General features: G+C 48.9%; 5 protein-coding genes across 5 annotated transcripts; 2 read left to right on the top strand and 3 right to left on the bottom strand.

Moving 5' to 3' along the window:
• Nucleotides 1-1,507: 1,507 nt before the first annotated feature.
• Nucleotides 1,508-3,268, bottom strand: T310_3730 (DUF298 domain protein; the record flags this gene model as incomplete). Its single annotated transcript, XM_013473393.1, has 5 exons — nt 1,508-1,952; nt 2,045-2,226; nt 2,845-2,926; nt 3,027-3,070; nt 3,185-3,268. The coding sequence occupies 5 exons, from the start codon at nt 3,266-3,268 to the stop codon at nt 1,508-1,510; spliced, it is 837 nt and encodes a 278-aa protein (XP_013328847.1).
• A 712-nt stretch (nt 3,269-3,980) lies between these two features.
• Nucleotides 3,981-4,660, bottom strand: T310_3731 (60S ribosome subunit biogenesis protein NIP7; the record flags this gene model as incomplete). Its single annotated transcript, XM_013473394.1, has 3 exons — nt 3,981-4,004; nt 4,058-4,159; nt 4,214-4,660. The coding sequence occupies 3 exons, from the start codon at nt 4,658-4,660 to the stop codon at nt 3,981-3,983; spliced, it is 573 nt and encodes a 190-aa protein (XP_013328848.1).
• Nucleotides 4,661-4,911: 251 nt separating this feature from the next.
• On the top strand, nt 4,912-6,984 carry T310_3732 (Protein involved in the nuclear export of pre-ribosome; the record flags this gene model as incomplete). Its single annotated transcript, XM_013473395.1, has 1 exon — nt 4,912-6,984. One exon carries the CDS (start codon nt 4,912-4,914, stop codon nt 6,982-6,984), a length of 2,073 nt encoding a protein of 690 aa, XP_013328849.1.
• A 634-nt stretch (nt 6,985-7,618) lies between these two features.
• On the bottom strand, nt 7,619-10,456 carry T310_3733 (uncharacterized protein; the record flags this gene model as incomplete). Its single annotated transcript, XM_013473396.1, has 1 exon — nt 7,619-10,456. The coding sequence occupies one exon, from the start codon at nt 10,454-10,456 to the stop codon at nt 7,619-7,621; it is 2,838 nt and encodes a 945-aa protein (XP_013328850.1).
• A 553-nt stretch (nt 10,457-11,009) lies between these two features.
• On the top strand, nt 11,010-12,688 carry T310_3734 (uncharacterized protein; the record flags this gene model as incomplete). Its single annotated transcript, XM_013473397.1, has 2 exons — nt 11,010-12,167; nt 12,263-12,688. 2 exons carry the CDS (start codon nt 11,010-11,012, stop codon nt 12,686-12,688), a joined length of 1,584 nt encoding a protein of 527 aa, XP_013328851.1.
• Between the last annotated feature and the right edge of the window lie 414 nt (nt 12,689-13,102).

Raw genomic sequence — 13,102 nt, forward strand, 5'->3', positions numbered from 1 at the left:
GATCCTCTAGAACTCTTTTCCAACCTGTCTGAAAAGCCTAAAAGCCTACGGCAAGGTCGCTTCAAAACCAGTCATCAAGGTCCAGATATTCTTCTACAACAATATCACCTCGGATATCATCAGTAATGTTTTCACCTTTTGCCTTGAAGTATGCATCGAGGAATACTGCGATATACGAATCGATCAATGCACTGCATCTGCCCAAACAAAATTCCTGAACGTTGATTTGGTACGATCGTCTTCGGGGCAACTAGGGCGACCGCATAGATGGAAATTTCACATATGGTTGGCGGAACTCCTCGTCCTTGACTTTCTTCGCAGTTTCCCTGAGACGATTCCGAACACTCTCAGAGGGGCGCGGAAGAGAACTGATAGATTTGAGATCAACTGCAGTTCTGATGGGGAGGCTGGATGAATGTTGTTCACTTGACTCCGAATTTAATTCATGAACCTGTCGGAGGGCAAATTGTCGTAGGCGTCCACTTCGGGACTCTGGACCGAGTGGCATGATGACAATCGGCTCATCTCTATCGCCTAGGGAGGCTTCACAAGCTCTAATTGCACTCTTCCAAGTTGTGTGTATGGGGACAGTAACGGATAACTCGTTGTATCTCCGATTCATCGCCGCCGCGACCTGGCGCAGTACCTCCCAGGGTGTTGGGTATTCGTATTGATATCATCCATGGTCGATCTGGAAGAGCAATAGAAGTTAGTTATTGGCATCGAGGGGCTCGTCTGAGGCAGCAGACGCAGTGGAACATATGTACTCTTTCTTTCTTTCTTTTTTTTTTGTCTGTTGCGACTGTTCCTGCCGTCCTTTGTCTGGTGTAGCTGCACAAGTTGTGGCAAGGGTACGTGGTCGTCTCCCTACAAAGGGAGTAGGAGTTGGCTCTGCTGCCATAAAGGTCCGGGCACAATCATAACTTGAATGGGAGGCAATTGCTCACCAACAAGAGCCAGAACCATCGGCAGCAGCGCGCTTGGAACTACCCATCAGAGAGCAAAGGACGCGTAAGCATGGTAAAGGGGAAACAAGAGATACATTCGATGATACTAACGTGTGCTGAAGAAACAGAAAAATGAGAGCACCAGAGTGGAACCAGGTTATTCCTTCGTGATGAGCTTAGGCTTGCCTTCTAAAAGAGGAGGAACAAGGTTGAGGTAACTGCGGAAGGTAACTGCTATCTTGCAGAAGGAAAGAAAAACTATAATGACTTATTACTAACAATGGTGATGACGAGGAGCACAAGATACATCTCCATCAGTATTGCTTACGTGGAGCTGGGTTTATCTCAGAATGATGATGATGGCATTTCCAGCAATGAGTTTAGCGTGATCAAGTAACTATGCTGTACAGTACTCGGTACATCCGACGTTAACCCGCCAGTCAGAACAGGTCACGGGGCGCTGCTAAACTGGATCTTTAGAGCATCCCCCAACTTACGGTATACCCAGGTACAGGTAGTCAGCGTCGACGTCCTCGATGTCATCAAACAATCAATCAATGTTATTCCACTTCCATCGCCTCCCCCGCGGGCTTCCCACCTCGCTTGACCTGCTGCACGAAGCCGACAAAGTCGTCGAGCGTGCCTGGCCAGGCACCGTCGGGGCTCCACCAGCCGAAATTCTCGTCCTCCTTGGTCTTGCGCATGAACACCTCCGTCTGCTCCCAGAGGTCCTTGTTCACGGGCTTCTTGCCGCGTCCCTCCAGGAATTCAAGCCACCAGTCCAGCCACGGCGTCGTAGGGGTGTTCCACGCGATGCCGCCGTTGGTCTCCGTGAAGAAGAGCTGCCACTGCTCCGACGCGATCTCAAACGTCAGGTTGCGCTGGCCCTGCAGCCGGCACAGCGGGAACGCGTAGCGGTAGACCCGGCGGAAGACATCGGGTTGCGATGTGATGCGAGTGCGGAGCTCGGCAGCGTAAGAGATCATCTTTTCTAGAGAATCGCAGCTGTTGTTGTTTGAAGTACAGAATAGGCAATTAATTAGATATTAATCCCAGTCGGTAGTCCAGCGGACGAAAAGATCAATCAAGTGCCTTACCCAACGGATTTCCAGCCCTCAACGAACCCTTCTCGGGTGAATTCGCCCATGGACGGGGACTTCAGCAGTTCGGCAACGCCAAAACAGGCCACTTCATCAAGTCGTACTTGGATGTCGCCCAGAAACTTCATCGCCCCCTCGATACCGATCGTGTCTGGGTTTTCCTCGGGTGCATCTGGAAGCTAAGTTAGAAAAGGATGACTTCATTGTCAAATTAGGATCAACAGTGTAATACGAGCCTCGATAGCTGTCGAATATCTTATTTAAGGACGAAACGGCAGAGGAGTTCCCTGCTGCTTGTGCGCTTTGGAAATATCTGCATCATTGCGCGGTTAGTACTCCGAGAATTTCCAGATGCTATAAACTGCATGAACATTCGCAATAAGTATGTAATTTCGAGGATCCCTGTCTCATGAACGAGATCTGACGGCAACAGACAAAACAAGAAGAGCTGAAGAATGAAGGCTCCTTGGGTTCACCAGAGTCGGGATTCGAGATTCCTTATTTTGGTTTTTCACATAATAATAAAAAGCTCGAGAAATTCCATTGAGGCAGAATTCCAGAACTTTGGCAGATGCGTCCATGACCGAAAACATGAGCGGAACAGGTGCCAAATAACAGATTAAGTCTCCCAAGAAAGTTCCAACAGCCGCATTGTCTATGTCCATAAGACATCAAAGCAGAGTCAAACAGATTCTGGCCCTAGCATGTAGCCTGAGATGGGCTATTTCCGAACTGGAGGAATGCTCAGAGTGATTGCTGTCTGATGCTATGGCATGCGACTGTTTAAAAAGAGATACCAATGTCCAGCCTCTCTGTAATACTTCATCGCAGCTCCTATCCTGCAAAATGCCCAAGTGAAGACTCTTAAACCCAAGGAGCCTATAAAAGGAATCAAGCGGATAAAAAAAAAAGAGGGATGAGAAATTTCAAATAGAAGACGAATGGCAAAGAGAAGAAACAAGAAACAAATCATACATACGCATCAACCGCCTGTTCTACATTCCATCCGTTTGATCGCAGGAACTAAACAAGGTCAGTTCATTCTCATAAACAGTGTATATCATCATCGTGACTTTGGCAGGGTACCGGAGATCGTAATGTACGGTGCCAAGTTGAGTCCGGAGCTGATCAACATACCTTGGCAGCAACCGATTCCTTGGCTTGAGTAAAATTCACAAATTGCGCTATGTACTGCTTCTGAACGTTGGTATACGGAGGCATGGTGGAGTGTTTGAGGCTGAAGAGAGAGGGGCGTATGAGTGGCTATTAATTCAGCAGACCGAGTTGACAACGCGAAGAGAGTGTGGCAGAGAACGGGTCTCGATGTCAAGTAGCAAACGATCAAATACACAAGCAAAGACCGCTCTGATTCAGGATCTAATAGTGACTGGCGAGCTGATCAGGGTTCGAAATACAGTAAAGTAATCATGTCATTCATTGGGTTGTGTCCATCCCCGATTCGGAGAATTGGCCCGCACTTGCCCTCGACGCCACTTTTCACGTGCAGTCACGCGACCCGAAAAAGGCGGCCTTTCCCAGCAAGTTCGAAATGCATGTATACCCGGAGTACCTGTTAAGCAGGCCAGCGGAGCAGTCTTTAATTTGATATTCTCAAATTTCCTGATCTGGACGATGCCACCCACTACTTTCATCAATGATATGTCGCTACTCTGCTAGCCTTCTACCCCGCCTGGCTTCATGTGGAGGGATGCACAAGTAAAGCACTTGTATTGATATCGACATATTGGTATCTAACAAAATACTAGACCTAAAGCAAATTCCCATACATGCCTCGTATCAAATGAAAAAAAAAAGCATTTCATGACTTTTTTTAAGTCTGTATTCACGCCCAACTCCGGATATAGATTTTGAACGCCAGAAATGTCTACATAAGAAACCCATTATGAGAATCATATTTTGGGATTGGGCCTTTTTAGCCCGTGAAGAGCGTATCTTCCTGCTGGGTGTCAGACTGCCACTCATTTTTGAACCTCCAGAAAGAATCCTCACCTCTCTCAGGTACTCTCCTATATCTGCCTGCCGGAAAACGGTGATGCCCGTCGGGTCCAGTTTTCGCGCCTCAGCAGTCGATCGAGCTGTTACTCCAAAGCCCTACTTAGCTGTTAGCAGTGCACAAAAACCACGAAGACCTAATTGAGATCCTACCAGAGGAGTATCATCCATTCCAAAAACCACCACACCCTGGTGCTCAGGGCAATCGTCACTCCATCGGCCAACATGCGCCTTGACGACATTGCCTCCGTAGAGATACGGCATCTCTCCATTCTGCTTGATCCACACCTTGTACCTCGCGTGCGGTGCTATCACATCCAAGGCAGTAATGTGCAGCCTGAACTTTCCACTCTTTGTGAACTTCCCGATGCAGGTGCCCAGCGAGAGGAGATTTTTTCGTGAAACCGAGGTCGCCAGATTGGCTATTGACAGACGAACATAGTATACTCGAGTGCCATGCAGACGGAAAACGTAGCGGTCGTTGGACGCAGCTTCGTCAGACCCGGCTGGAGGCGCGATAAGGTGGTTAAGCGAGCGGCCGGTGTAGTTGGCGAGCTTCGAGAAAACGGTCTTTGTCTCTTCTTCTGTAAGAGGGCGCATTTTGAATATTCAACTCAGAGGATCAATGATTTCTACTAAAGAAATATAAAAGGTGTCCTCTGACTAAAGTCTTGAAAAAACACATGCGCAGATGAAACTGAAGCTCCACGATCAAAAATCTAGACGGTGGAGCCCGCACCTCCGCTAGCGTCGAAATCTTGGCACAGCTGGGAAAAAAAATTACGCCCGCGAGCTATCTACAACCAGACCAAAACAATTCTGCGCTTTTCAAAGCGTCAACTAACGACAAAATGGCTTCAGGAAGAGCCTCGAAGAGAAGGCGTCTTAGTCCTTCTGACGATGAATTATCTCCCGCCCCGACCTCCAATGGAGCCTCAATGAAAGACTTCTACAGCCGGGCCACCGAATGGGACCTCGAGCAAGACTACGAACGTCTCCCGCGCAAACTAAAGAAGGATAAAGAAAAGACGAGATTACCGATCAAAACCGCCGATGGTACTATTCATCATGTGGAGGAGCCAAAGGCTGCTGAGGAGGAATCAGACAGCTTTCTGGACACCGACTCAGGCGAAGAGGATGCGGTCGAAGAGCCTACAGCAGAGGAGCAGGTCCAAGAAGAGGCTCCAAAGGTCCCTCTGAAGGTTCAAGTCATAGAGGCGAAAGAGGAGCTCGCAAGAATTGCTATGCTGATTAACGAGGATCCTGAAGAGCATGTGGGTTCTTTCAAAAAGCTGGCAGATATGGTGGACAAAGACACCCACCCAGCGATCAAAAAGCTGGCTCTCGCGACGCAAGCGGCTGTATTCAGGGATGTTATCCCAGGTTACAGGATTCGTCCTCTGAGCGAAGAAGACATGAAAACAAAGGTTAGCAAAGAAGTACGGAAACTGCGAAACTATGAGCAGTCGCTGCTCTCAGCGTACCGACACTACATCCAACAATTGACTTCGTTCTCTAAAGGGACAAAACAAGATCAAGACAAGGACGAAGCTGGTATGAGGACGGTTGCGGTTAATTGCGCATGCAGTCTCTTGCTTGCTGTGCCGCATTTCAATTTTCGTACCGAGCTACTCAAGATCCTAGTCAATCGACTCTCGAAAAAACGGATCGACGCAGACTTTGTCAAGTGCAGGGAAACGATGGAAGAGATATTCTCCAAGGATGACGATGGTATTGTTTCGTTGGAAGCTGTGAGCCTCCTTTCAAAGATGATGAAAGCAAAGGAGTTCAGGATTCACCAGAGTGTGCTGGACACATTTCTGCATCTGCGGTTGCTCTCTGAGTTCTCGTCCAAAGGCTCGAAAGACAAGGTCGATCGTCAGAACGATGTACCCACCTTTCGAGGCAAGAAACTCAAGGTGAAGAAGGAATTTCGGACTAAGAAAGAACGGAAACTGGAGAAAGAGCGCAAGGCCGTGGAAAAGGACATGAAAGAAGCCGACGCACTCGTCAGTCATGAGGCACGGGACAAGAACCAGGCCGAAACTCTCAAGATTGTTTTCGGTATCTATTTTCGGATTCTGAAACAGCGCATTCCCCATCTTATGGGTGCTGTGCTGGAAGGTCTTGCAAAATACGCTCATCTGATCAACCAAGACTTCTTCGGAGATCTGCTCGAAGCGCTCAGGGATCTGATTACACAGCTTGAAGCGGAGGAAAGTATTGAGGAGGATGCAGAGGACGAGGAGTCTCCCGCAACCGCAACCAGGAACTCTGCTCGAGAGGTCCTTTTGTGCACCATCACCGCGTTTGCGCTCCTCGAGGGACAGGACGTCAGCAAAGCTGCCTCTTCCCTCCACCTGGATCTGAGTTTCTTCATCACACACCTTTATCGTGCTTTGTATCCTCTTTCCGTCAACCCCGATATTGAATTCAATCCAGAAAAGTCCCTGCGGTTACCTGATCCCAACTCCTCCCAAGATGGTGATGGGAAGGACAACGATACCGTTGATCGGTCTCGCCCTAAAAGCAAGGTGAACTTCCAGACCCCGATGGTCTTGCTCCTCCGCTGTCTCCAATCGATCCTCTTGGCTCGCACCCATGGCGTCCCACCTCCGATCCGTCTCGCCGGCTTCAGCAAGCGCCTTATGACGACGGCACTCCAGCTACCGGAGAAGTCCTCCCTCGCGATGCTCTCCCTTATGGGACGCGTCGCCAAACAGCATGGGCGGAAGATCGCGCCGCTCTGGCACACGGAGGAGCGGAAGGGGGACGGCGTCTTCAACCCGTTCGCTACCGATGTGGAGCAGAGCAACGTCTTTGCGGGAACGGTCTGGGAGGGCGAGCTTTTGCGGCTTCACTACTGTCCTCAAGTCCGGGACGCAGCGGCGGAGCTTGAAAAAATGATAGCATCAGTGAAGTAGGACTGGCTTCAGGTAGTGGAGTCCGTCTATTATTCCGTTCCTGTTCAGTTTTTTCATATAGACGAGAGAATAAAAAATTCTGCAGCTGTTTTCTTACTTTTTTTTCCCCGCACGTTCAACTGTAAATATTTTGAATCTTCACAACGAATTCCCCACTGTATATTTGTACATATAGAGGGTATCGACTCATTCTGGCTGCAATAATATTTCATTCCTGGGCCGTTGTATGTGTATTGTTTTAATCTACTCCGTACACATACGCTAACGAAGGGCTCCCTGACTGCGCAAGGTCCTTAAACTTGTACACTTCCGTGCAAGTATGTAATTCCTGCACATATGGAAATAGAGACCTCCCGGATTCTACAAGTATCAAGAACAGTCTAAACTCATGAACTCCTTTTTTTATTGCTATTTTGTGTTTTTTCTTTTTCTCACTTACGTAAATGTACATCCATAGTTCAAAGGCCGGGCTAAGCCCACGGGCTGCAGACAGGGGGAGTTGGGCCGGCAACTCCTGCACCATGAGATATGATGCTGGAGGCCTCCCGAACTCAGCAAATGACACGATCATCAATTTTTTTTAGCTTTTTTTTTAAAAAAAAAGGAAAACATTCTCACTTCGCCTTCGTGATCCTTAAATCCAGTTGCCCTCACCATGTTCCTCCTCATACCAGCTGGCTCCAGACCGCTCGCTACTAGGATCGGCCGTAGGGGGCGTCACGGGCCTCTCGGTAGGACGATGAGCTGGGAGGGGAGACGGAGCAAGACGCGGCCGGGTTGTAAAAACTGGAACGCCACCGCCAATACCAGCAGAATGAGCCACATCGACGTTGAGGCTGAGGTTTCGGTATGGACTAGTAGTAGGACCTCTGCCGAGAGCTGATCTGCCTTGCTGGCTCATCTGCGACTGTTCTTCCTTCTCCTTCTCTTGTTGTTGACGCTGTTGATGCAGCTCGCGTTCACGCAGGATGTGTCGTTGATAAGGGGTGCGCAGGGCAGGATGGACTTTCGATGGGCTTAGGGAGCTCAGGTCCTCTGCTGCGTCCTGGTGAGGGTATGGCAGTTGGGGCACGTTCGAGCCGAAGCTGCTGCATGAAGCCGCAAGTGAGGAGGAGGAAGTCTTCTCAACATTATTGCCTCTTTTCGAATCCTCTCCGCCCCGACCGGGGGTCTTGGGAGCCTTATGTCTTCCAAAGCTGAAATACCCTTTCCGATGCGGAGTCGACTTCGTGGAGGGTTCATTTTTGCCTGGTTTTTTATTTTCATCCGTCACAGATGAGGCCTGGCTCGTAGTCGTCGCAAGCGCAGTGCCATGGTCAAGATCGCCGTCTTTCATTTCCCTTCCTCTCTTCGGAGTCGGACTTCCAGTAGAAGAGTTCTCCAGGTGTCGAGACCAAGCAGTGCTCGTGCATTCCCTACTATAGCTAGGGTTGTCCTCACGATTTTCAGCGACATTGTCTGATGGTGTGCAAAAAGTGACTCGGTGTGTTGGAATGGTCTCACTTTGCGCATTGGAACTGTCAGTGGGCAACTCAGTGACCGATGTCGCTTTCAGATCTGATTCTGACTTCTTGTTCTGCGGCTGCAAATTCGGAGGGAGAGGCCAGGTTGGACCTGTCTCAGAACCCAGTTTTCTGTGGATATGGGAGACTTCTGCTTCGAGACTGTTTATTCTTGTGTTCAAGCGTGTAGACTCCTTTCTGATGAGGTCAGTGTGTGCATCATCCATTCGGCGCATCTCTTCTCGAATGCCCCTGATATCATCTCGGAGCTCAGAGACGAGTTTGGCCAAGTCGGTGGTGGATTTGCTATTCTGCGCTGCCATATTGCTCATGAGGGCTCGAGAGCTCTCGAAAACCTCTCTGATCCGGTCGAGACCTCTCATGTTTTGATCATCTACCCAGTTGTTGCCGTCACAGATGACCCGGGTAAGTTTTGCGACAGTGTTGTTGATGTGGTGATGGAGTGAGAGCTCAACGCTGGTTAACTGCTGCTCTAAGGTCAGGCTGCCCTGGTAGTCAGACTGCGGCGGAGCAGGCGCATACCCACCACGGCCTGTCGTACCAGCAAGAAAAGCTTCGCTGTCGATGTCGCTCACGTCTCGACTATGCTGGCTGCCTCGGTGGGTGGGCGTCTCAGGCTTGAAAACAGAGGAGGAGCTTAAGGGATATCCTCTCAGGCTAGGTTGCCCTCCTTGGTCGCTCGAGAAGCTGAGGTGTTCCGACTTTGACTCCTTTTCGTCAGCAGTCTTTCTGCCAGACTCTTCTTCACAGAATGGAGGGTGAGGGTAATGCTGCAACTTTGTGTTTGGATGTCCTTCACGTTCACTGCCAATGTTGTCATGCGTGAGGGGAGTACGCAACCTGGCTTCTTCCCATACCTGTGAATACTGTTCAGGACAGAGCACCTTCTGATCAGTTTCTCGGCGAGCTACCTTAGTACGGCCTATTTCTTGGGTAGGCGTCAACACCTGGCTTCTCTCTTTCTCATCCTTCATGCTAACAACTCTCTGCTGTACTTTGACGACAGTAGGCTGGCCACAGCTGCGGCATGTCGTGCGAAAAGGAGAGGCATCTTCCGGCATCATCATGTCTTTCACACTTTCAAATGATGCAACATATCTGGAGGATGTTCCTTTTTCAAGAGGAGAATATTCGGTATGTGTACTCTCTGGTGTTTCCGGCTTGTCTGGCTTTTCTGGCGTCCAAAGGACGAATGGAGCAGCCGGAAGCGTACGGCCAGAGCAAGCAGTCTGCACTGTGGACTTGCTGGAACAAGGAAACGCAGAATTCACATCTTGACCACATGGCGCTGGAGCTGACATCATCATATTCTCAGATTCAGAGTTCCTTGGGTTGAAGATGTGTAGGGCTGGGTTGTCTGGGCTGAGCAGAGGCCAATCCCAGTCTGGAAACCCTGGTGGTGACGCCCTTTTTGGCGTCGTCTCTTTGACGTTTTTCTTCGAGTCCTTGTTGGCTTCCTTGATAATATCCTTCAAGCTCAATTTCGACTTCAGTGTCTTCAACATGGACTTCTTTTCCTTGGGGCTTTTGCTGTCTGCGGCCTTCACGTTTGCCAGCGTCGAGGCATTCCGCAATGGGTGAATATCGTTGTCTGTCGAGATTACGAAAGGATCGGTGAACGACCTGACTGCAGCATTGTGTCTGATTGCTGGAGAGGATTTTGACGGATGGAGCTCCCTGCCCGCTGGGCGAGGTCGAGGCATGGCAATTGCCAGATCCTCGTCATAGTTGAGAGCATGAGACGTCCTGGGCTTTTCTGTTGAGGACATCGTGGAACCCTGCTGGAGGATGGAGGTCCTCACTGGACCACCATCTCGCGGCGAGGGATGCTCGTGGATAGTCTGGTAGTCTGCTGAATAAGTTGATTCCTGCTCGCACTGCATTTTTAGCTGACGCTGGCGTTCACGTTCCTTCTCCTCCGCCCAAGCGTTTCCTATTCTTGGAGCCATCGAGGACAGCTGGGACTGGACAGACGGAGCAGAGTGCAACTTTGAGCGATGGGGGGTTTCAGCAGGACTCTCACTGTCCATGATATTGTGAAACGCTCTACACTCAACCTGTATGAAGAAAGAGAGTGTTCACGGGAGGTTGGAGATCAGACGCGTTGACAGACGATGAAGGACGGTGAGATCGATGGGATGACAAGAGGTAGAGGGATGGAAGGGTTGCAAAGAAAGAAGAGATGGATTGTGGCTGGTACTAAGAACAGCAACAGTGAAAGTGAAGAAGAAGAGAGACGTGAATAACAGTAGGGCAGTGCACACAGTCAAACCAGCATGGACAATTGTGACTGGGGCAGAAGGTGAAGAAGAAGAAGGCAGAGAGAGGCAGAGAGAGGCAGAGACCTCCCAAAAAGTGCAAAAACTCACTTCTCATCTCATCTCTAGGACCTACCCGTGCTCCCGCCCCAACATCGTCCCGTGTTGGTGCGTTGCACCGTAACGTCCATTTTGACCACAACGTCCAATTTTGAATATTTCATCAATTTTCTACCTCACCACAATGCCAAAATCGCCAGATAAAATCGAATCCCGAATCCAGGAGGCCTTAAAAAAGGCTTCATGTCAAAAAAAGCCAAATATCTCTGCGTTGGCGCGAGAATTCGACGTGCCTCGCAAACGGCTTCACGAACGCTTCAAGGGTCGGCCACCAAGAACCGCCAAAATCCCGCGCAATAAGGTATTAGATGACCAGCAAGAGAAGGCAATTATTCGCTGGATTCGACAGCTTGATTCCCTACATTCGCCGCCTACCCCAAAGATGATAGAGTGCTGTGCAAACCAGATTTTGCAGAGGAATGTGTTATCTGTATCCAAGCCGGCTCCGCGCGTAGGGGAAACCTGGGTATATCGGTTTATTCAGCGCCTTCCTGACGACCTACATCTTATCAAACAGAAGCCAATTGAGAAAGATCGACTAGGGGCAGAAGATATTGGTATTCTGACACATTGGTTTGATCTCTTGGAGCCATATATAGCCCGGATTCCACCAAAGAATATATATAACTTTGATGAAACTGGCTTTCAATTAGGGCAGGGGAAATCTCAAAAAGTCGTCACTTCCAACCCTATACGAGCCTCCCGAGGCATTGCAACTAGCGAGACAAACGAATCCTTGACAGCCATTGAATGTATCGCGGCCGATGGTACTGTCCTTCCTCCATACTTCATCTTCAAGGGCGAATATCAACTGGAACGTTGGTATCAACAAATTCCTGATTCTGCGGATACAGACAAATATCGAATTGCTACAGCTTCCAAAGGATATACAACAGATGAGATTGCAATGGATTGGATCAGGCACTTCCATCAGCATACAGAAAAGCGGGTTTCTAAGACTGATGCAAGACTATTGCTTATGGACGGCCACGGATCCCATCTCACATATAATTTTCTGAATTATTGTGAGAAATACAACATTATACCCTTCTGTTTTGTGCCTCATACAACCCATCTTGTCCAGCCGCTTGATGGTCAGCCCTTTCAGGCCTATAAACACTATTTTCGCAAGAAAAACAATGAGAATATACAGTGGGGGATATCCACTATGGACAAGCCGACTTTCTTCGTGATATCCCTCAAATTCGCCAGGATACATTCAAACAACGTACAATCCGAGATGCCTTTAGTGATCGGGGATATATCCATGGAATCCTTCAAAGTACTTGACATTCTAGCCAACGCACGTCTCATCTCCGTTCTAATATACGCGATAAACACCATCAATCATCTATCTCAACCAATTCTCCTCCCCAGACAGTTCGTACACTGCGACGGAGCATTCAGAAGCTGGATAAGTTTGTCAATGAAAATCCTAGCCTTGATCAAAGCTTTACACGCCGTCTTGACCGAGTCTTTCAAAGTGCTATACAAACAGCTGAATTGACAGCCCAACTTCAAAGCGATATCTCTCAACATCTAGAGCGTGCACGCGCTCCAAGCTCTCAGAGATCTCGCAGAAGAATCCCTACTATAGGGCCATTGACAGTTAAAGATGCAAATCGTCAGGTTGCTGAACGTGCTGAAGCTGAACGAAAGAAGATTATTTCCCGTGTCCGGAAACGCCAACCTTCAAAGCCAATTCCCACCACTACACAACGGTCGGATACTGTTGAAAATACTCAGGGAGATAGCCAGGATCCAGGAGATATTAATGCGCTATTTAATGTATTTAGATACTAGTCTAGATGTTGAGAAAATTGATGAAATATTCAAAATTGGACGTTGTGGTCAAAATGGACGTTACGGTGCAACGCACCAACACGGGACGATGTTGGGGCGGGAGCACGGGTACTGTTATCGAGCATTTTCCTTTTTGCCCTCAGTAGGCGGAGTTTACCGCGAATATTGTGCAGCCTCCAGAATGGCAATCAACAACAAGCCCTAAGGGGACAACAACAAGTGAACCAGACAGAAACTGGCGCCACATCGAAAAAACAACACACACAGACCAGATTTTTCCCCCACCCTACTTCTTTCTGTCTCGAAAGTCACTAAACTAAGGAATAACTAGTAACTACAGTGAAGGGAAGGAAGATCCAGACTCGGTGATTTGTGACAGCGAAAAAAAAGGGAAAAAAAAGTCTCTCATCCTGA

The sequence above is a fragment of the Rasamsonia emersonii genome, assembly GCF_000968595.1.
Source record: "Rasamsonia emersonii CBS 393.64 chromosome Unknown ctg1118621760078, whole genome shotgun sequence".
NCBI lineage: Eukaryota > Fungi > Ascomycota > Eurotiomycetes > Eurotiales > Trichocomaceae > Rasamsonia > Rasamsonia emersonii.